The 25288-nt window shown below is 36.9% G+C and overlaps 1 protein-coding gene across 1 annotated transcript; it reads right to left on the bottom strand.

The window, feature by feature from the left end:
• Nucleotides 1–13670: 13670 nt before the first annotated feature.
• On the bottom strand, nt 13671–19890 carry frrs1l (ferric-chelate reductase 1-like). Its single transcript, XM_030158894.1, has 5 exons — nt 19343–19890; nt 18914–18998; nt 17225–17363; nt 14715–14961; nt 13671–14628 (listed from the first exon to the last, which is right to left on the bottom strand). The coding sequence occupies exons 1-5, from the start codon at nt 19545–19547 to the stop codon at nt 14456–14458; spliced, it is 849 nt and encodes a 282-aa protein (XP_030014754.1). The 5' UTR covers nt 19548–19890; the 3' UTR covers nt 13671–14455.
• Between the last annotated feature and the right edge of the window lie 5398 nt (nt 19891–25288).

The raw sequence follows: 25288 nt of genomic DNA, 5'->3' as shown, positions 1-25288 counted from the left end.
ATCGTGTTCATCCCTCCCTTCACTAGTCACCCCGGAAGAAATACTGTAACCGAGGTCATCCTTAGTTACACAGGCAAATCATTATAATAAATAAAGAAGTAAATAAACCCGATAGAGCAGAGAGAGAAATGCATCAGTATGTGATAGTGATGCAGATTAAAGGTCAGAGATCATCAGTACAGCTGTCAAACGCATTTCAATTCAGGGGCCACATGCAGCCCAGTGTGATCTCCAGTGGGTCAGACCAGTCAAATAATAAGCATAATAACCCATAAATAACAGTCCCAATTTGTCTCTTTGTTTTGGTGTGAAAAAAGTAAAACTATAGTATGAAAATGTGAATAACCTGAACAAGCATGTACAGCCTGAAAAAAAATAAAAATAAGTGCAATTTCAACAGTATTATGTCTCAGCTTATTATTAACACAATTTGCAGATCACGGTGTATCTACAAATGCATAACACATGTAGTAACAGGCATTATATTGTTACAATTGCACAATTTTTTTCTTAAAACATTTCAGGTTCATATTTGTTTGGGTTTGTCAAATTTAATTGTGAAAGGATAATTTGTAAATATGATTACTTTCATAATGTTATTTAACTTTTTTCACATTAACTCAAGAAAAGTTGTCATTATTTATAGGTGAGCTTTCATAAACACCTGATCCATAAATGATATATAGATTTTTACTGAAAAATGCAAACCGCAGAAGATAATATTATGATAATGAATGGTGACAGACAGACAGACAGACAGCTAGCTAGCTAGCTAGCTAGATAGCTAGATAGATAGATAGATAGAATTTTCTTAAAATAAAGCTGAGCTTTTCACCAAAGAAAAATAAACTTCACAAATTTGATATCAAGGATGCGGTCCCCATGCACAAACAGGCATTTCAAGTCTTACATTTTGTACAAACAAAATACTGAGTGTGAGCATCCTGTTAAAGCAAACCTCTAACTATGTTGTATCAGGCAGTAGAATATGAAGGAGCCTGAAATGCTTGTGGTTGTTTTGTGAGTAAGTAACGCAAATAACAGAGCTTTTAATTTGGCTGCAGGGGACGCTTGGCTGAAAAAAATACACATGCAAAGAAAACACCACTGTATATAAAGGTACATAGACAAGTAAAGTAACCCATATGAAGTTCTTTGTCTATAGTTTTAGAATATTTCACTTCTTGAAAGACAGAGGATGTGACGAGTGGTTCCCTTGCTATGATCTTCTATTCTGACCCACCTATCTACAGAAATTTATTAGCCTGAATTAATCAAAGCTTCATTGTCTTACTAAATTCTTATCAAGTCATTAGAGTTAAATTATATGCTGATAGTAAAGAAAGGCTCTGGGGTATGTGGAACACTTATAAAACTGTAAAAGTTATTATTTGCCCATTATCTGTCCAACATAAAGATGGGTCTGAAGTGAATGTCACAGTGTCTTTATTCTGTTAATACACACAAAGCGCTGCTGAGCTGAAAACTCAGAAGGCCACGTCTCTGTTTTTGCAGGTAAACATTTACTTGCATATTCGTTGTATATTGTTAGGATTGCAAACTTGAACTGAAGAAGAGGAAATGTTAGAAAAACAGTGGAGATGAAAATTGCCCTGTCTTTCCATTGTAAGAACAAGGAGAATTGTTAATGGCAAACAGGATACTTTCACTTACAAGAAACTATAAATAATGCGTCAACTGTATTGCCCACTATTACCTGTTCCATCAGGGGAGTGTTTAAGTGTCTTGGCTGCAGGCATAACCCTTTTTTTCAATCACAATTTATTACCAGAATAAGAAAACACTTGGGAATGCTCAGGCCATTGCCAGTGCCAGGAACAGCAATAGCTGTCTGACTCGGTGAGTTCATTTCCTTCACTTCATACCAATTTACTGACCGCTCATTCACAGAGATGGTAAACGTTACTGTTGATTGGCAATGCTTTGCCAGGTGTAATTTTGTGAAAGATTCACCAGGGTAGTGACTATATGGTGAGAAAGATATGGTGTCAGTCTATTTTCTCATGGTTACTTATGCAAATTGGTTTGTGTCAGCATCACTGCTGAACTCCTGTTGCATATAATGAAGTCAGTGAGGAGCCGTGTTTCATTTTTATGAGTCAACGTTGTACCTGCACAGACAGAAAACACCTCGGCTTGATGAGATGTGAATAGAAATACAGATGCACTTCTAGGTCAGGTCATGGTGAATGTATTCAGAGAGTGAGATTCAGCACAGTGAATGATTAAATATGTGATACGCACAGCTTATTTGCATTCTCCCCTTGCAGGCACGGTATCCTGTATTAGTCATAATACACATATCTGCAAAAGACCAACGCAACCTTGGATTTTGTTGTGTATAATCATACCTTTATTTAGAAGTAACACTGACTGTTACTGTCTTTTTGGGTGCACCAAATCCACTTATAAACTGTGAGGCAGGTTGTTTCCTTTTTAGTAAATATTACCAAGCAGATTTGCACACCTTGTCTTTAGGTCAGAGAAATAGGCTTAAAATGTAACAGGTCTAATGTAACAGAAAACCCAAGGAAATTAAATCTCAGTACTTCAGTAGAGCTCTGACTGCAGTAACACACATACTGATTTGTTTAACCTTGATACAAAGATGAGCAGATGAGAGATCAGGTTTGCTTGATGTAAATCTTGATATACCCGCTTTCAATAACCTGTTTTATTTTTAGACTGGTTTTCCTTTTCAGAACAACATGAATAAAAGGCTTAAGTCACATCACATATCATATTCCTTTCGCAACAGTGCTGTACACAACCAAGTAATCTCTCCAGAACTGACACAAATTCTCTCAAACTCTGCAGAATTAGCTTGCCCACACATACTTAGACATGCATGCAGTCGCGTGTGAGCTATCCATTCACATTACAAACACTAACACATATCCAGCACCAGTCAATGGCCTGCTGACACAGATCAATAAGTCATGCTTCAGGCTGTGGATTACATGTTTGACTTACTTACCCACCGAAAGCCTTTTGAACAGAAAACACCACCAACTGACATGCACATCATTAGCTTTTCCATCACATCTCTAACCTTAAAACTTCTACTCTGCTTTTTGTTTTAGCAGAAAATTTGTAAGAGCGTTACAGACAGCGTGACACAACAGTTAATGTAGAACATCTCTCTGTGTTGACAAAAGAGCCCTATCTGGCACCCAGGTGTGTTTAGACTGTAAGTACAGCTGGTAGAAAGTCTTCAGCTTTGATGTTGCTGATGCCAGCTTGCTGCTCCATCTTCCTGCTGTCTGCCTGACTGACTGGTGATGAGTTCATACGGAGAGGGATGTGTGGGTCCAATACCCCCCAGTTACAGCTCACAGTTTAACTTCACCCATGAAACATTCATATCTGTTTGCAATTGAGCTGCTGCAGACTCTCTGGATATACTTTATTCATGTAGCTAGCAGCAGCTGTGTGCCAGTGCTGAAAAATAGATGAGACATTTGGAGAGACCTTCCTCTGAATCAGCATTTCCCTGAGGAATGTGGTCCTCTAGTCATCGTGAGACAAGGCAAGGACAGCGAAGTAAGGCTTTTCTCAGGGTGTCATCGTCTCTTTCACACACACACACACACACACACACACACACACACACACACACACACACACACACACACACACACACACCCTTATATTGTTTCTAATGCACCTTCACATGTATTACATCAGTTCATCAGGGTCTCCACAGCAGCTCACAGGAGCACTGTGTTGAATTTGGATGCAGCAGATCTTTGTTCTGCTGCGATGTCTGGATGCTGACAGGTCCCTCCCCGGTGGGCCAGTGCAGACTGATGGGTATGCTAGAGGCACTTCCTCCTCAAAGGTGTTTTGTGCAAAATGTTTTGACTGAAAGACAAGAGGATAGCAGTGTACTTCCAAACACATGGCATCCTCGTCTAGTCAACCAGCAGATTACCCAAGGCCACCAGACTGAAGAGTTAGGCTGACAGGGATACATTTTTAATTTTGTCTGATCCAGTCACCTTAACACTAAAAAATATAAGGTGAGTTTTAGTCCAACAGCCCAATTCAAGGTGATTTTAGCAAAACAAATAAAGTACTCAAAACTGCTTCCCCGGTGTTCTGCTGCTATGTTTTTATCCTTAATTGTTTGCAAAATAACCAGTGAAAAACAAATATTTATTATTCCAGAAACTTTAGCACTTAGAACTCATGAAAGTAGGCTGGTGAACCTCTGTGTAATTCATGTGAAGCGTGTCATAGCTAGACTCTGGAAAAATGTTTATTGTCCATTGTTGAATTCATGGACCGTGGAACTCTCATCCTGCATAGCTATTGAAAGGCACACATATACAATTAAATGGAAAACTCATATCGTCCACAAGATATGGAATTCTTTTCTCCAATTTTTAGAATCAAGGCCAGATATCTCTTCATCATAACTTTAAAAGTGAGACCATACCCCAACTTTTAAAAAAAATATTATTATTTTTAGATGATGTTTGGTTATGTATCAGACATACAATCATGAATGTTGACAAGTATTCCAGTAGTTATATTGTCTGTCAATTTTTTATTTATTTATTTATTTTCATTGCATTTTCAAAATTCAGAGGTGGTCGGGGGCGGGGTTGTTGTGGTTTTGGCAGATTATGCTCAGGGGAGACCCACACAATGTTACCAAGTCATGTAAGAAAAGATATGCAACGTCTTAAACATTCAACAAAGACGTGTTAAAACAAACAAATAAATATCTAAAGCCAATCTCAGAAACATTTATTCTATATTACTAATAATCTATATAATCTGAAATTTTGCATAGCTTTACTTTTTTTTTTATCATGGTTATGGTCAAATTAGGCAAAAAGTTATGCTGGAATTAATTTGGAATTTTTAATTACATTAATGTACAGTACTTTGTCATTTGTGTTGTGCTTAGATATCATGGAAATGATTATTCTGAAATATATGTTTTCAGCTCAAACTAGCATCTCCTTCTGCTCAGTGGTACTGAATCTAAAATGTCACCAGACTGAAGCACACTACAGACTTTTGCAATCATGCAGCTGCAAAGGTTGATTTGAATGTGATTGGATCAATTGTGCAGTTGTAGCTCAAATTAAACTGTTTTAGAGGTTCAGAGGAGAAAATTATTATTCTGATGAGATGTTTGAAGGTTCAGTGTGAGATTTTGATTTTAGATATTTTCACTGATTTCTTAAGCATCCACCTAAAAGAGGAAATACTAAAAACTTTTGAATCAAAGGCAAAGATTTAATTTACATCCCAGTTAATTTTCATAAGAACATTAAAGATTAAAATCAAATAGACTATTAGACTACCAGTGAAAAGGCAAACAGCACCAGAGGACTTAAGATAACTAGAGGCAAACCATTGGAGAGTAGGTCACTTTACTGTAGTCTGAGAAGGGAGAACATAAAATATAAGCACCTGAATCATACACGTCATCTGAACAGGATCCTCAGTTTTATCTTTATTTGCCTGATTGGAGGTATTTGTTTATTTCTGTAAGTGAGAAAACACATGGACATCATAAAACACTCACGTGTTCAGTTCAGTGTTAAGTACAACAGAAAACACTGCAGGTTTTCTCTGTCATCCATGGACTTTTTAAATAAGTTCTTCTTCTGCATGCCACACGGTGGCAGCAAAACATCAGTAAACTAAATGTGTACTGACACTGCAGCTACTAATAACTGTTTAAGAGACACCAAACATGATTTTTTTCCCAACTTGTTTTGCAAACTGTTTTGATTTACTTCTATGACAATGCTCTTTTCATGCATTTTACTCATAATTAGCCTATGTGTTCCAACACAGTGATATGTTTTATAGGAATGACTGTAGGATTTTTAATGGAGTGGAATAAGGAGGTCTAATGACCATTTGGGTGGTGGAGGGGGACTGGGAAATCACCAAATTCTATCATACATATATTATCAATACACTAAAAATGCTTTCTCTAAACTTAGGCTCGGGTTCAAAACTTAATCACAGATTATTTTTTTATTGAGTTACCAAATGAGTGAAGTGCATAAAATTATGTGGATTATTTTTCCAAATTCAGTTGCTGGAATGTAACTCAGTGTGTTTACTCAGGTCTTAGTGTAAGTGTTAATCTGATGTACTTATTGATACCAAATCAAAAGTATTTTCATTCTATTCTGTCCTGTTCTACTGTTCTTCTGTTGAGGCTCAGTGGAATCAGTTTGAATGGGATTAATGTCAGACTGGTCTATCAGAGCAAATCAACATTTCCTTTCAGTTGGATGTGTGATTCTCAGGCTACTACCCAGTAGTTTACTCTTTATCTGAAACTGATATCACACTGACGAACTACAACTGTAAACTTATACACTGGTAATCAAAATAATAATATAATATTATATACTTATGAAAGACTTTGAAAAGACTCAGTCTGCAGAATGAATGAGCCATACTTTTACTTTTGGTACTTCAAAGTACATTTTGCTGAAAATGTATATTCTTTTTCTCAACTAATATGTTACATTTACACACGTTGGTGTACGAGTATTTCTACGCTGTGGTGTTTGTACATTTGATGAATTCTTTACTCACTGATCTGATGGCTCAGTGCACAAATAGACTTTTTGCATAAATGCGATTTGTTTGCTAATAAAAGTCTAAAATTGTTTGGGAAGAAATCACCACCCTCAAAACAAGGACTGTGAAGTCAGCATCTTTTTATTCAAACAGTACACAGAATCTCACATATTGTGGGAGATCCTGAATAGAGAAATACACCAGTATTTAAGGACAATACATGTTATATCCCTTGTGTGTATATTTTGTGCTTGGCAACTGCCAAGTTATCTGCCATCTGAGGTAGGAGAGACTCATGGTTGAAACTTCACCTCATCATAAAACTGGGTTTAGCTGGGTGCAACTGGATGTATGTTATTCTAATAAACACTGACCTTCAGATTCCTGTGAAACAAAGTGCACAATCATCAAGGCTACCTGGGTGCAGCACTCAGTATTTTTCCATCATTTCCCTCCTGTTTATGGTATTTAGTCATAAATGAATAAAATGGAATAATGAAAAATGAAGAATTGAAGACTGAATACATGTGTGAACAAATGTATGTACAAATGAGTAAGCTACAACATTTCCATCAATTCATCAGTTAATTCCATTTCTCTCTATTTTAAATATTAACTTCATTTAGACTCCTTTTTTTTGGAAGCTTACTTTATGTAGCGCCGTCATAACTAGCCTCAGAGCTTTATAACAGAAAATGACACATTCAGAATGATACATTTTTGTTTTATTTTTGCGTTTTTTTATAATGCCTCTGTATTCACATCTACTCACGGGTACAGATAAAGTTACCTTGACCTTGATTTGGTGCAAATATATTGTGTAGCAGGACAACAATCCCAATCAAACAGCCATAAAGTCAAGAACTATTGTCTGTCACAAGAACAACAAAGGATCCTGTAACAGATGGTACGGCTACCATAGAGTCCTACTCTCAAAATCACAGTTAGTCCAGGACCACCTGAAGACATCGAAGGCACTGAAACACCTTGAAGCTGTAGGAGGACAGTGACAAGAACAGACCATGGTTCTTCTCCTCCACCTTGTCTGACCTGTCTTCTACTTGTTCCACTGTTTATCTTTTTCTGTGACTTCCTGGCCACAGATTCAACCTGTACAAACAGGGGTGCTGTCGTATCTGTGAAACTGTGTAATACGATTAACAAGCCAACCGCAGAGGATGGCAAGAAGAAAACCACACTACTATCTGAGATGCACCAGCAGGATTCGCTACACAGCTTTTATCTTGATTTGTTATTTAATCTACATCTTAGAGGAATCACAGATCATTTTGTGAAATTAAATGACTGACTACATTAACATTAATGTTGCTAGACTAAGCTGAGTTTAGCAAGCAGTCTGCTTATAGGGATTCTTTAGTATCTGCAAAGGAATGATTTATTTGTGTAGAACCAAGGGCTGAAGAACACAAGGTAACACAGAATTCCTGACCTGCTGCTACACATGTCCAAGTGCAGTAAGTTGGACTCAGCACATCATTTGTTGAGGCAATGATGCAGATTATAATGCCAGCAATCTGTCATGTTACTGTGGAAAGTGTTAAAATGTTTTAGCTCATTCTGATACAATTGTAGAACAAATTATACTATAGTTAATTAGTTTATTGTCCCTATTGGGAGATTAATTTTCACAGATTCTGTACACACAGGTATGAAATGCTTCACATACATTGGAACATAACAGAGAACACACAGCATTCACTTCTACAATGACAAATCAACAGATCACAATTTCACTTTGGGGTGTTACATCGCAATAGATTTCCAACGTGATGCAACATGTAGTGACATCTCATGACAATCAGGTGATATCATACCTACTGATTTAGTACTTTAATGGCTAAAAGTATGAGACTGTTTAAAAAAAAAAAACTTGGTCTGTTTTTTCTAAAATTTCTGTATCTACATCCAGAGAGCAGTAAGAGTAAAGAGTAAAGTACCAGTGTAGTGGGTGAGTGCGATGTTGTATTGTTGTATTTGTGATGTGTGTGATGGCTTTGGCCAGACTATGGTGAGTTGTTACAGTATAAACCCCAGTAAATCTTCATATCTTGCTGCTGAGTCACCTAAAATCCAGGGGAACTTCCTGAATGCCGTTATATGAAATCTGCCCCCTTCCTGCTCAATACCCAGTTGATCTGCTCAGTTGTTTCCTTTGACCCTGTCTCCTAGATGTGCTATACCCATCAATTTGTCTCCCTTCTCCCTGTATCTCCAGATCTTCACAGCTCTGCTTGTACAAGAGATTTTCTCAGATTCGCTATCTCCCTCCAGTAATTAGCAATAATCTTGTTTGAAAGCTGTCAGTGTAAACCAAGATTGCATTGCTAGTGAAATCCTATATATGCAGCCAATCTTCTGAAGCTGCCTGTCAGAGCTCAACAAATCTAGCATATCAAATGAGCAATCAACAGAAAGCCTAGAAAAAGGATTTTCATCAAAGACACATATGAATGTGGATCATTGGCATTAACTAGACGAAGGTTTCATGGATACGGATAACTAACACATTTTGTTTTCTGTTTGTGTGACATTTTTTTCCTGTCTTTCAGTCAAAGTTTTGAGTCCAGAAGAAAATGGGGTCTAAGGCTGAGGTTGCTGAGGTTGACATTTGACAGTTCACATGAGTAAAGGTAAAGTGGCTGCCAAAAAGGAACTCTGCATGGTGGTGGAAGACCCTTTGCTGCCACACAGGATGGTATGAAACATAAGAGACTTTGGAAGAAAACCAAGGAGTATATGCAAAGGGGCAAACACAGCAGTAAAAACTGTAAATCCATCTAACATGTTAACATGTGAATGTTTATGTGTGTTGATTTTGTGTGTGTGCTGTAAATACATTAAGCCAGATAAGTAATGCAGTTTTCAATGTTCGATGCAAAGCAAAGAGAAGAAAACCCAATGGCCATCATTTCAACATACTAAACAGTGATGATTTGGTGATTATCTCCAAAGAGATTCTGAATTGAGTCTTCTGACAGAAGAGGCAGATCTTTTGGTTATCTTCTCTGACAATCCCTTTCACTTCTATGTGGGGAACAAAAGAACAAATACTGAGGTGCACACAAAACCAGGTGAGGACAACACACGGAAGTTTGCTCTAGAGTCAGCAGGTGAGTAATCTAGACCATATCATCATCTTTATCTGTTGAGTAGGGCTGAGCTTCACAGGCAAAAATGTTTAGATTATAGTTTATTTTGATTATTGCTTTATCCCCCAGCCCAGCTTTGAGCTTTACATCGTACCTTAGTTTGTGATATTGCTATTTCACATTGCATATTTTCTTCATTTTTATGTGTTAGTGCATATGTGGTGTCCCATCTGAGTTCAGAGGTGTAAGGGTTCTGGCTGTTTGGACTCGGGGACAATTTTCCAACTCATGACCCAGAGATTGTCATAGAGGAAAGACAAATGATTATTTCTTCTGTGCATTTATTCCGTCTGTCTTGGACATTATAGATGCTGCAATTGTCATTCCAAATGAAACCTGAAAGTTTGTTTAGTTAAAAATTCAGGAGGCCCATGTCACAAAATAGCATGGAGACCCATTCAATGGAAGGCCAAACTGAAACCCTTCAGAAGGACTGACCTCTGAGATCTCTAATCTGATCAGTCAGGCACTTGGGTCCACAGTGTTATTCTTGGATCAAACATCTGTTGATCCATCTAGTATTATACTCCATGTTACCACAAGAAGGCGCTGTGGCTGGGGAGGGGGAGCGTGTAGACCATATGCACTTCATTAACAATATTAGTGCTGTCCTTGAAACTTATTTTGAGATTCCTTTTGACTCAAACTATTACAAAAATGTTTTATACAGCATCTCCTTCTGCTCAGTGGTACTGAATCTAAAATGTCATCATACTGGAGAACACTGCAGCTGTTTGTAATTACGTAATTGCAAAGGTTGACACAGATGGTCACAACAAGGACCTTATGGGTCACCATATGCTATTTTCAGTGTGAAGGTTCAATGCTGCATGTCTAATGTTCTATACTAGAACATGTCCTGCTCCCACTGTTATCTTATTTTACCTGTATATCCGCCATAGTTCACCCTGACACGCCAGGGGGCCACCCCAGGATTCCCACACAAAACAACAAAATGGTGTTGGTCTCTCCAGCACCCATCGGCTAACTTCACTGGGCAAGTTCAGAAACTAATGACACAGCACAAACTAAAACTAGGTTTTGGGATGAGCTTTCATCATTATGTTACAACTGATTCAAGAGCTCAACACAATAAGGGACACAGGCCCATAAGTAGCAGTGAATTAAATGAAGTTCATCAAAATAAAAGGAACATTAACCTAACCCAACAAAGACAAACTGCTGGATTCAAGCACCAACAGGTGCTGCTGGAGGTAGCTGCCACTGGGGCTGGAGGAGAGAGACTGTGTGAGACAAAGAGTCTTCTTAAAAAACCTCTACCATCAGACTGGTACAGGTGAACAGACAGGAGCCAACCAGGAAACAGCTCAAATGAAGATGGATGTAACACACTGTGATTACCATTCAATTAACTGCACATTCGTAGCTCAGATTAAACTGTTTTAGAACTTCAAGGGAGAAAATTATTACTCTGATGAGCTTTTCCCACTTTCACTGCAAGGTTTTGATTTTGATTTTCACTGCTTTTTTTAGGGTTAGGGTTAGAGTTAGGATTAGTCAATATGGTTCAGTCAATAGTGAAAACTCTTGACTCAAAGACAAATATTTAATTTACATCCCAGTTAATTTTCACAAGAACATTAAAGATTAAAATTAAACAGACTACAAGACTACCAGTGAAAAGGCAAACAGTACCAGAGGATTTAAGATCACAGGAGGTAAACCATTGGAGAGTAGTTCATTTTTACTGTAGTCTGAGTAGAGAGAACATAAAATATCTATAAGCACCTGAATCATACACATCATCTAGATAGGATTCTCAATTTTATCAGGAAGACTCAATATTTTTTTTTTTTTATCATTCTAACTGTTGACCTCCTTGTAGGTAGTTATTTATTTCTCTAAGTTACAAAACACATGGAAAAATGTGAAGCACTGAGGCGATCAGTTCAGTGTTAAACACAACAGAATACACTGCAGATTTTTTCAGTCATCCATGGACTGTTTTTAAGCAATTCTTCTTTTTAACCACACGATGGCAGCAAAACACTACTAAACTAAGTGTGTACAGGTACTGCAGCTACTTAAAATTGCAGAAGAAACCTGCTGTTTCCCCCCCCCCCAATTTGTGTTGCAATTTGTTTAGGTTTATTTTTGGTGACTGAAGGGTTTTTTAATGGGGTGGAACAAGGAGGTCATAAATACAACATATAAAATGCACTAAACCTGCTGTTTCCAAACGTAGGCTCAGGACTAACATTTAATCACAGAATATTTTGTACTTTTGTCAACTAATATGTTAAAGTCAAGATTCTTGCATGTAATGGTGTGTTTCTACACTGTGGTATTTGTACATTTAATGAGGTTCTTTACTGAGTTATCTGATGGATGAAAAAACAGACTTTTTTGGATACATGTGATTTATTTGCCAATAAAAGCTGTTTTTATTTATATGTCTTTTTTTTTTCTTTAGTATTTATTATATGGTTATAGTTGTTCTTCAGAAACACATGGGGGAAAAAAATCTATGTGTCACTGCCAAAACTTGTATCCATGACTGTATATCTGAATGTGAGGCAACTTGAATTAAGTCACTTTTTTCAATTTATTGCACTGATGAAAGACTTGATGTTGACAGGACAAGTCATCCCAGAAACATAGTGAGAAGTCATGTTACTTCATTAAAAGACAGTATCCTAATTATTATCCCTATAAAATGTCCCTGTCAGTGTTTTACTGTTATATCTGATGTTTTAGATTAATTTTACTGGTGCATTAATATGTTGTTTGATTTGACTTTGAGTAAACCTGGTCCATAACAACTTAAAACACAGCACTTACTGTACATATCTGTGCATAAAACTAACAGGAAATAAATTATCATTTTTCAGGTCGATGGGATGTTTTAATTTCAGACTTCTAGTTTCCATTGTAACCCCACCACCCAAAGGGGAGGCAAGGGGTATTGTTTTTGGTTCAATTTGTTTGTTTGTTAACAGTATAGCAGCAAAACTATTGGTTGAATTCATACCAAATTTGGGTTTATAGATTGCCAGTGACCCAGAATAGATCTGATTACATTTTGGGAAAAGAAGGTCAAAGTTCAATTTTTTAATGAATTTTTTAAAAAAAAAAATTTTTCTCCCACTTACTTATAACGGACAAAATTTGATCGATATGCTGACATCAGCACATGCATATACATGATGACATCAGCTGGATCAATGCCAAAATTAGCTACAATACATGCAAGGGGCAGGATTTGTTGTGCCTGGCACCAATTGTTACCAGTTAAGAAGATTTGCAATTTTAGGTTAGCTGTTAAAGACCTAAAACTATTTTTTGTGGCAATTTCCACATGAATTTTTCTCCATATTTATCTCAAATGATTTATTACAAAATACTAAAATATTATCCTCTGTATTTTACATTTTTCAGTGGAAATCAGGTATTTTCCTATATTTAACTAACTGAAATCTCGGAGTAAAATCAAAGGTTATTATATCAAAACAGAGAGAAGTGAAGAAAATGTCACTTTTTCTGCAAAATATGTCATTAACCTAACATAAGAACATGCATCTGCAACCACTGTCAGTTGTCAAACTCCATGGGTTTCACTGGTGAATCAATGTTATAGAAGATGACGGTGTTTCCACGTTCAGTACGGAGCCTCTGCATGTTCACATGGGTCAGATTTAAAACTGAGAAACTTCATTTTACCAGAATTATTTCAATGTATTGACAGGATTAGTGGTTAAAAAGTCATTAAGCATTCTAGGTAGATGCTTTCAGTCTTTGAAGGTTAAGACTTGAGACTGAACTTGTTAAAATCCTCCTCTCTGTTACTATTTGACTTAGAAGACGAAGATGTGTGCAGTGTTTTATGCAGACTGTATATACTATATTCTGTTCATACGTTTTTTATTTGATGATAAAAACAAGCATGATTCACAGTTTCAGTGGGAGGCATCTAATCTGCCACTTTTTAATACAGTTCAAACAGCTACAATATCAACCAGTGGTAAAATTAGTCCATATACAAGTCAAAGCAAAATGTCCTTCAAGTTGTTTGTTGCTCAGTGTGTCATATTTGACTGTAGCGCTGTTTCATACTGCAGTACTCAAACGCTGATGAACAAACAAGAGCTGATGCAGCTGAGAGAGGAGAACAAAAATGTGAAAAAGAAGATGAGCTCCTAAAGGGGAAAGAGATTTGATGTTACTCCCCACCACATAAACTGTAAAGTTCAAAGAGATGATGGAATAAAAGCGAAGGGTGAGTGTGTGTGGAAAAAAAAAGAGGTGTGGTTTTCTCATCACCAGCAAACAGCAGTTGTTTAATATCTTCAGGCCCTTTTCGTCTCAGGAGGGATTTCCTTGTGCATGCAGTACTTTGAAGACTTGTGAGATGTATTTCTTGGCGTGTGCAGTCCACATATTCTTTTAATACTTGGAAGCTATCATGAATATTTTTATAAAACTGACCTATTTTAATCTATAACACTACTCTTTTATCAGATCTCGCCATTATACTGATATCTTTACATGAATCCACTACAATATAAGTTTAATACGTTATCAAAATCCCGTATCAGGTCTGAGTAATGGGTATATTTGCTTGCTTTTATATATCTTGTTTCAGTGTCTCTGTGCAAAGTGGACACTTTAATGTGGCGTCGGACTAATATGGCATCGCTTTTTTATTGCTTTCTTGTTCTCCACTCTCCTGCTCTGCTTCATTACGGTGTTCCCATCAGTAAGTAGAAGGTGAGGGCTACTATGAGCAGTAAGCAGAGGGGAGAGTTAAAGGTCTGGTAAGCTGTGGAAGGCATAAAGATGTCCTCGTACTTGTAAATACTGATCATGCGGTCACTGACGGGCGGACTGTCAATGTCATGCCTCGTGATTGAACCTGTTGAAAAAGACAGACACTTTACAACACAATAAAGACGATAAAAACCAAACATGAGCAGTTGGATATGATACTAGGATGTGCACCTTGTATGGCAGGCCCCCATGCAAACAGGTAATACCACGACAGGTGTAAATCCACCAGTGTCTCCTCTCTGGGTACGTATAAGGGCCGCTTGAAACGGCAAGTCACCCGGTTGTTCTCAAATATGCCTTCTTCGTCACGAGCCGGGTTCCGTTTGATCTCCTTCGCCCATTGGCCAACATTGTAGAAGTGATGGATCCGCACACGCCCGTTATCGTCATGGACACAGCCCATGACGTCATCTCCTCCCTGAGAGAAAAAGAAATGGACAAGAGTTAAACAGGACTACCCTAAATCCATAACTTTTGTCTGATCTGCTTAAATACTCAAGTACATTCTGATCCAATACTGTATTGACACTCATTGCTCTACAAGTATTGTTCATTTTATCTGCTTGCACTAAAATCTGCATTGATTTTGCACATTCATATTACACTTTTTGCACATATTCTTATAGTTTAGATACTATAAATACTATATTATTCCATGCCCAAAGTTGATTCTACTACCGTATATTTCTATTACAATGTCCTAGAAGCAATGTCACATTGCAGTTTTAGTTAGATTCACTCTGCCTTTCAGTGCCTCGTATTTGTGACACATGCAATGAAATGTAATGTAATCTAAACTTTCACAGAGTAAACAACTTTACTGTTACATATTGTGTAAAAATGTGGATAAATAGACAACTAATAGTAAATGTGTAAATGTGACAATATTATGTTTGTGCACTGGTTTGTTTCATTCATATTTGAGAGTAAACATATTTTTTGCCCTTTCATTGATTGCAAACATTTTAATAAATAACTATGACGATATGAAGAATATAACTTTTCATAAACCGGACAATGTGTCTTATTATAATAAGTTATGACATCAGAGTGGACATGACTGATGATCACAAAGTATCTTTCATCTTCAGATTGTTTCATTTATTTGATTTTAAGTCCCCTCGAAAAAGGGATAATATCGAAAGTGATGAAATAAAATATTTATCCCATCAATTATCATGTTACCAAGATAAAGAAACTGGAAAACTGTAATCACCAGGAATGCCCCACTATTCATTATATAAAAAATATCTCATATTTTGTGTGTTTTATTTTTTATGAATAACAACAGTAACAGCATGTATTCAAACTGGCACTTAAAGGGTTCAAATCCTGAAAACTATTGAATGTTTGGTAGTTTTGAGAAGAGATTATGTGGTTTAACAGATTTATGCAGAAAATAGAAATAGCAAAAAAAATCTCGATATAAAAATGTTATAGCAGAGTCCATATTTGGCTTGGGGGGCCTCAGAGGATGCAAAAAGTGTCAGTAGTGTATAATAGACTTGTAAGAGTAAATTACATTATATTCACTAAATATGTAGAAAAAATAAATAAATAAAAATGTAATTCCACAAGATGTAACACAGCCTTTTTAATCACCAAACCAAAAACAAAAATGACAAAAAAATGCACAAAAATGGCCTGAGGGGTTCCTAACGGTTTAAGTCAGTTTATTTTATGTTTAACAGGTAGGTGATTAATTGCATTATAAGAACTAGAATTATTCTTGAAGTCTTCCTGTTTGACTATGCTTTATTACATGGGTATATTACTTTGTTGTATTTAGGATTTCATCTTAATGTCAAAGTTTAAATAAAGTTTGAATGCATTACATGCAGATCACCTTAGGGTAACACTGATGCAAATTAGAGCTATATGTAGTTATATGTTCTGTTAAAATTTTTAAAAATGGTCTAAAATTATCATTGGAGTATTGAGACTGAAGAATTCTGAAGATGTCAGTGCACTCAGAGATTTAATTTATTCAGAGCCACATGCTAACATCATCCTGTCACTCTGAATATATTTGACCACTAGAGGGAGTAGTGAGTCTTGTATGGTCAAATTAACGATGAGAACCAGTGAGAAACAACTTTCTGTCAAAGAAAGTAACAAAGTGATAAAAATATAAGAAACTATAGGTTACTATAGGTACCTTTTTTAGTCAATCCAACCTCGATCTTTAGTGCAACTACTGACAACACAAACATGGCAAATAGAGGTGATTTGTGGTTTTACTGTGACTGTTTTGTGTCTAAAAACAGAGCTAAGCTAAAAGAGCTATGTAAACTATCAGCCAACACAGCACATGAAAACTATTAGACATAGTGTGATTTTGACCAACTGAAGTTATGTTTAATGGAGAAAACTTGATGATACCATGATACAGATGTGTGTAAATGACAAGCTTTATATTTTATTCAGTGTGTGACACAGTCTGTGGAGATGTAGCCTTAATTTGCTGGTGGTTTTGGTAACTATGAGGTCTGGTATATGTGGACAGTCTGGAATATTACGCAATGCTGACATATGTTTATTAATGGACTGAATATTCAAATTTATATTTACTAATACAATGAAAGAAAGAAAACAACAGAGTACAAGCACGATCTTATATGTACCACTGTTACCATCTGAATGTCTTAACTGACTGTTACTGTGAGTGTTTGGCTTCTCACCATTTTCTTGTCAGAGGAGAACCCTACAGCCACCCAGCCATCTGTGTCTGCACTCATCTCATACTCCACATCTGTCCCGATGCGACGATAACTTAGAAAGTAGTCACACGTCTCTGCGTCACAGCCTGGCTTTCCATACCTGAAACAGGGAAAATATGAGGAGAAATAACATGAGATGTTCAGTGGTGCTTGTTATTGACTGTACGGCCATAATGAAGCTACTTTAACCCTTTAAGACCCTGTGCTACTTATATGGCAGGTCTCAAATGTATTTGTCTCTCTTTTTAACCTTTCATATGTGATTTATCACCATTTATTATAATATTATTCACTGTATCTTGGAGGGTTTTTTTCAGTGAAAATCATATATTTTTCTATATCAAATTTACTGATCATGTAGATGTTCATTAAAGCTCAGATTAAAGTTGAGGGATATCATATCAAGAACAGAGAAAATTGAAGAAAAAGTGACTTTTTCAGTAAAATATATCAATAACTAGCGGTGTCAAAAGTATTCACATTCATTAGGTAGAAGTATACTAGGGTTTGAAAAGACTTCTGTAAAAGTTGAAGTATCAACTCAAGCTTTTTACTCAAGTAAAAGTGTAAAAGTACTGGTTTCAAAACTACTTAAAGTATAAAAGTAAATGTAAAGGGGGAAAATGCCATTAGGACAAAGGCTTAGGCCACGCCACAGCCCTATTGTGCACTGCCTATGTCAGGGGTGGGCAACTCCGGTCCTCAAGGGCCGGTATCTTGCGTGTTTTAGATATATCCCTCTTCCATCACACCTGGAAGCCATTACATCATTATCAGGCTTCTGCAGAGCTTGATGATGAGCTGATCATTAATTGAACCAGGTATGCTGGAAGAGGGAAATATCCAAAACATGCAAGATAGGGGTACTCGAGGACCGGTGTTGCCCACACCGACCTATGTCCTTGCTGGAGTGTGATGTGATTTGTGTCATGTGCAGGTGCGATGGATCACATACAAACCAATAGGGTGTTGGAAGGGTATATGTTTATACTTCCCATCCAACCACAATCAAATTCACTTGATCCGGATGGTGCCATTTATCTGGATAGTTTTTTTTTTTTTATTTGAAAGATGACAAGCTGGAATGAAAACAAGCCGAAATGAAATAGGAGTAACGAGGCTATTTTTAAAATGTAGAGATGGCGTAGAAAGTACAGATAACTATGTGAAAATGTAAGGAGTAGAGCTAAAAAGTAATCTGAAAAATAATTACTCCAGTAAAGTCTAGATAACCAGAATTTGTACTTAAGGTAATGAAGGTAACCTCTGTCAATAACTGAACAAAAACCAAGTGTCCATCCACTGTCACTGATCCAACTCCATGGGTTTGACTGGTGAACCAATGTTGTAGAAGATGACAGTATTTCCACATTCACTACGGAGCCTCTGAACATCCAAATGGGTCATATCTGATGACCATGAAAAGATGACAAACTGTATTTTAAACCAATTATTTACATGTGTTAATAGGATTAGTGGATCAACAGGGATTGAACAGTTTGGATCAGGTGTAGAGCTGGGTGGATGTTTGGGTCTTTATGGGTTAAAGAACGGATAGTGAAGTGTCCCTGAATTCAGCTCAAGCATCTGGGATGAAGGAGCCTCAGGGAATACAGCTCTGTTTGCAGAAAGTGGAAGTCCTTCTCTGACCTGATGCAGCCTTTGGTTATCCCACAGTCGCTGACTTTTATCTTGGCGAAGGGATCCACTGGTGGGGCTGTGGGGAATGGATAGCCTGAAAAATAAAAGATGCACACTGTGTTAGTTCCGGTGAAGGCAGCTGACTGTCTGTAGTGACTGCGGTGAAAGGGCCCACTACAGGGCGGCCATCTGCACAGAGTGACGGGGAGGAGGAGGAGGGTGTGGACGGCCACCACAGGGAGCTGTCCTGGGTGCTGAAAGGCCCCACGCACAGGACACAGGACACAGGTTGAACGCAAACAAAACAAAACAGCAGGCATGTTCAGCTTCCGCTCTGCTTCTGTTCCTGTTTATTTTTTGTTCTACATATGCATGTATTTGTTTACTGCGCACTACATGTAAACAAAACCACCAGCTGTGAAACTTCAGTCCACTCACCGTCATCAGACAGATATCTGGACTCCAGGAACTCGGACGCAAAGGTGCTGTAGGAGTCTTTATGGGGCTCCTGGTGTCCCGGATCTCCGTGCTCTCCGTGGCCGGCCCGGAGTGCTCCCTCATCGGTGGGGCTCGGTGCGACCCCCAGCCATCCACTGTGCACCAGCAGCACCCACAGCTGCACCGACGCCCGCACGAAAAACATGACCGATAACGCAACAAGCAACGATGAACACGACTAAAGCGACCTGGAAATAAATAGCATCCTTATTTTAGGGTGAATCTCGGTGTCTCCGCAGGTATCCATGTCTGTAGAATCATCTCCGCATCCTAATTGCCTGTTTATTCGCTCGGATCGAGAGGATACGGGGGGGGGATCCGAGTGGAACACCGTGGGATTATCAACCTAATCCAATTCTAAATCACCCACAGTCGTAATCTATACACCTAATTCACATGCAGACCCATAATCCTCTTTGAACCAGGACTCTACATGAGGCCTGCTTTTCCTTCTATATTATTTCAGTCGGAGTTTTGGTCAGATGAATGGTTTCGTCCAGCCTCCCTCTCCTCTTCCTCCGCACTAACCACCAATGAGGAGCCGCGACGTGCTCATATTAGGTCGATCAACTGGGAATCCACACACCGTACGTTCTATTTCCTTTTAGAGGCTTCTGAAACAGTTGACACACAGCTTCGTGTAGATTTCTGCCTTATGCTTCTACAGTAAAGGCACAAATGCCGCACAGATAAATAAGTAAAACATACAAATAGGACAAGTGGATAAAAATATTAATATAGTGTACCTATAGTCTTTTTTTTAATTCTTTCTGAACTGTTTCTATAATAATCTGCAAAAGTCTTATGGAAATATGTGCACTGAATTGAAACACATACAAAATACTAGAATTAAACAGTTTCTGCAGGTACAGTCACTGTTATTGTGATTTACCATTTGGATTCAGTAAATGTCCAACTCTTTAGTGTTGACTGTCTGGATGTTTTCTGAAATTATCTTGTGTTATACGTCACACTTTCAGAATGTTCCAGTGATTTTCAAGGTCTTTCATCCTTCTGCAATATACAGATTTTTTTTTCTTTTTTTAATCCAAAATAGGCTACATGATCACACATATACATTTCCCAGTCTTTGTGGTCATGTATGTACAGCTGTAATATACAGGAAACATGTAAATAGTATTAAAAACAAAAAAGTGCTTCAGAAAAAATGAAAGCCTCTGGGACATTATGAAGGTGTGTATCATAATACAAGATTATTTAATAAAACATCCAGACAGCTGGCATGAGAGTTGACAATTTACTGAATCCAAATCACACCAATAACAACTTTACCTGCAAAAGCTGATGAGTTGTGATTTTTTTTCTTATATCGTTTTCGTATATGCTTGTTTCAAAACTGTGCACATATTTCCTGCATACTGTTTGTTAGAAATAAAGACACTTCAAAACCCTTCATAAATAGCAAAGATACAGGCATAACAATAATAATAATACTAATAATACTAATACTAATACTAATAATAATAATAATAATAATAATAATAATACATTTTATTTGTATTGTATGTACATATTTATTTGTAACGCACTTTACTTTTGACATCAAATCTTAAAGTGCACAACACATCAAGAGAACATGCAGATCATTTGTAATTTTTTAATTGCAGAATTAGAACATTTCTCCAAGCTAAAAACACCTACAAGAAGGTGGGATTTTATTGCTGATTGTATCCTTTTGTTTACATGTAAATTTTAAGTAAAAATCTACAGTTTCTTTAATAAACTGGCACATGTATCCTCTAAGATGTTGTTGTAGAGCTGTTTTTACTGGAAAAACACCCAACTGGAACATACAAACTTCCACACTATTTTGAATATTTTAGTTTTAGCTTTTCAGTAATAAAGCACACACTGAATAACATACACGGCTAACAAAAGACATTAGATGAACATGGATGGAAGACTGCCAAATTATGCAAATTATCAACATTTTCCTGCATTCTACAACAACACAGAGTTCACATATAAAGGAAAAGCAATCAGGTGAATAACACAAAACAACACACAACTCATAAACTGCAGTTCCACGGTCTCATTAAGCAATGCATTAAAGGTTTCCATGACTTGTGCTAATGGTTTTGATGATTTTTAAACTGTTCCATTTCAGCAGAAAAAACATGCCATAAAGCCACCTCGAAGTCCCACACAATAACATTTTGTTCAACCCCTTTTAGCTTTGATTATGGCTCACATTTGCTGTGGTCCTGTTTCAATCAGCTTATGCAATGTCACAACATTTGATTTGATTATTTAATGTTGCTGAACCTAGACCTGACCAACTGAACCAACCCCAGATCATAACACCGCCCCCTCAGGCTTGCACTGCGGGCACTATGCATGATGGGTAATCACTTCATCTGCCTCTCTCCTCATCCTGACACATCCATCTCTTTGGAACAGGATCAGTCTGGACTCAGTAGACCACATGACTTTTCCACTGAAGCGCAGTCCAGTCTTTATGCTCTCTGTCAAACTGGTGGTTGCTTAAGAAATGAGAAGCTGCGAATAAGCAGATTTGTCTGCTATTAGGTTATTTTGTTATTACTTTTTTCTCTTTTTACCTTTTTTGTTCAATGAGTACTTTGCTATTTTTTATTACTATTCATATCATTGTGAGTTATGACATTAATATCAAGACTCAGGATGTGACAATAATAATTTTGTTATTATCACTATTGCACCACGGATGCCTATTAATGCCGATTAATGCCTCTGAAATTGAATGTTCAAATGTTCAATGTAACTCAAATCTGCATCAAAAAATGATAAACAAATATGTAAAGAAAAAAAAAAAAAGAGAGAGAGAGAGAGAGAAAGAGATGGTATTTATATAAATATGTACATAACAAAAAAATTTGAATTTAAAAAAAAAAAAAGAAAAAGAAATGAGAAGCTACTCATTGCACCAGTTGGAGCTGAAACATATTAATCAGTGCACTAGTGATCCAGGGAAGGATCTTATGTATTTATTTAGTTAAATCCAAGTGGTGACTATTTTTCCTGGGTTGCGTATTTTGCAATAACAAGATGTGTGTTATTGCAATATGTCATTTAATCCTTTCACAAGGTGATGGAGCCTTTCCCTGCTCACAATACGTGAATTCATTTTCCTAAATAAAATAGAAGAAGAGTGTTGAGAGATGCTGCACTTGGCAAAGTCAGAGCAGTACTAGTTGTAGAAGATGAAATTGAGGTAAAAGGTGCAACAATGTAGAAAACAAAATACATGATGCAACAAGACAAAAGCAATGTATAAGACACTACAAGATGGAAATGGTGTAAAAGATAGATATGAGGTAAATATTAAATGAGGTAAAAACAACGTAAAGGATGGAACAAAACATAAATGATGTAATAAAAAAAAATGCAACAAAAGAAAAACAAGGTGAGATACAGGACACAAATGGTGTCAGAGAGTTAAAAAAATGACATAAAAATAAACTTTAAAAAGAGTGTTTTGATAGTAGAAGAGTCAATAAATAGTTGATCTGTGGTCATTCATGATGCGTATTTTTATGTTCATGTCCCACAGAGATGCATAATAATGTGTATTATTATGCTAGTATGGAGCTGTATTAAATGTGCTGCTACTTTTACTCGTAGCTCATGGTTTAAAATGACAGGTTTGATTCATGACATCCACTTTAGAAGGATTTAATTTAAAAACACTTACCTGACCTTCTCATCTTCTCATTTATAAATTGGTTGTCTTTTCTAGTGGTTGTTGCACAGTCCTGCCACTTGATGGTGACACAAACCCACAGTTTGGAACAGGGATTCTTGGCCTTAAATCTCCAATTTATCTGTCAAAACTAAAGAACAAACTGTAGCACCATTTATCTATGACAGTAGCATGTAAAAACATAGACTTGATTATACAATACGTGTCTTCAAAAATATTTACATTGTGTCAGGTTTATTTTTTAGTCATGAAATAAGAAAAGCAATATAATTATACGGTATATTTGAAATATCTCCAGTCCATCGGTGTAATTACAGCTATGTAAGGGTTTCATCTCTGTAGTTCCAAATGCTTCAGTTTTCTGCTGTAGAAATACTCACTGATCTAGCTACTTAAATGATCAGTGCAGCGTCTCAAGCCTTTCCTGAGTTATTAGTCCAGTGTCCCTGATTTATTAAGGTTCCCTCAGTCACGATGAAAAGTCACACTGTAGCTAAACACACTTCACATGTGCACAGTCCCATCCTATACTAACCTCTGAACAAATATTTGTAATTTCACAGCATCATACATGTTACTGGTTCTGTCAAACTGTTCAAACACATGACCATATGCAATATATTGTGTTATTGTTGTGTCAAATTAAAGCCAGATAGGACCTTCTAATGTGAGTAAAGACAATACAAATGATTCAACCTTTTATCTTATTTTAAGTCTTAAAGACCTAGAACTACAGTGCCAACTTCCAAATGTTTTCTCCAAATTTAACTTTTCCTAAGTGATTTTCCACAGTTTATTACAATATTATTCCCTGAATTTGGCAGTTTAAGTTGAGTATTTTCTTGTAATTTAATTATCTCGTTAAGTAGATGTTCAAAACTGGGGAACCAAAATATATCATCTACATGTCAAATTACATGGGTTTTCTTGGTGAATTAGTGTTCCAAATTTCACTACAGAAGATCCTCTGAACATCCAAATGGGTCATATCTGATGTCACTGAAAAGCTGAGAAATTACATTTTACTTGCATTATTTACACGTATTGATAGGTTTAGTGATTCAGAAGTTATTAAACATTTTAGATCAGTAGATTTTTTTGGTCACCAGAGGCTGTTTAGGTCTTTGAGGGTTAAGTCATGATGTGCTGAAGTACAGGCTTGGTTTAACATAAACAGAAAAAAACCCAAAACATCTGAGTCATTCAGTTCAGCAAAGAAACTACAACAAGGACAGGTAGAAGTAAAATCTGATGAAATCAAAGATTTTATTTGTCCAAAGGATAAAAATTAAGCAATTTTATGTTGTAATGCATTTTATTCATTGTTGCAGGCACATGGTGAATAAACCAAGGCTCAGTTCCAATGTGATCTTGATCACTAAAGCCTCACTCACTTTACTGATGTCAGTTGGTATAAAAGGAATTGGATAATATTTTCCTACATTATCTATAAAAAACATTACCTTGATGAAACCACACATCATTGATGAAAGCTTAAGAATAACTTCATTTATCACTCAGGAAAATTAAAACGATAGGTCACAGCTCAAAATAAAAGACATTGAAATTAAAGTAAGTAATTCATTTGTTGTTCAGCAACAAAAAGCATTCTAGAAGTAAATATTTTTCGGTTTGAGGCTTTGTGATAATCAAATAACCTACTTTTATTCCAGTAAAAATGGACAGAAATGTTTGATGACATGGTGTGTAATCAGATCCTTTCAGTCCTCTGGTTCTAGAAACCAACTAAAATCCTGCTTAATGTTGTGTTCCTTTGAACATTTCATGGAATCAGATTGTCCCATTTTTATCACTTTTAAAGCCTCGGGGTGTCCAATAGTTACCCTGAGTTTAACGTCATAACAGTGAACTGTGGGTAAGTCCCTCAGATAAAGTACGCAGAAGGTGCTGTCTTACAGAAAGTGGCCAAGAAAGGCCCAAAATGTCTGCAGTTCAGTCACACTGGGACAGAACCAAACCCTGGGGACTGAACTAAGAACACACCTCAGCATCTAGGAGTATGTGAGAGCGGACACTGGACTGGGCCTGAAAAAGGCAGGGGCGTCTAGCTGTTCATGTCGGTGTCCTGTAGGTGATGCTGTTGTCACACAATGTGAAACAGGTCAGATACGAAAACAGCGAAGATTGTCAGAGAGATTATAGTGTGATCAGGATCCATAATC

The sequence above is a fragment of the Sphaeramia orbicularis genome, chromosome 16 (genome assembly GCF_902148855.1).
Source record: "Sphaeramia orbicularis chromosome 16, fSphaOr1.1, whole genome shotgun sequence".
In the NCBI taxonomy this organism is placed as follows: domain Eukaryota; kingdom Metazoa; phylum Chordata; class Actinopteri; order Kurtiformes; family Apogonidae; genus Sphaeramia; species Sphaeramia orbicularis.
This window is presented reverse-complemented; position numbering and strand designations above follow the sequence as displayed.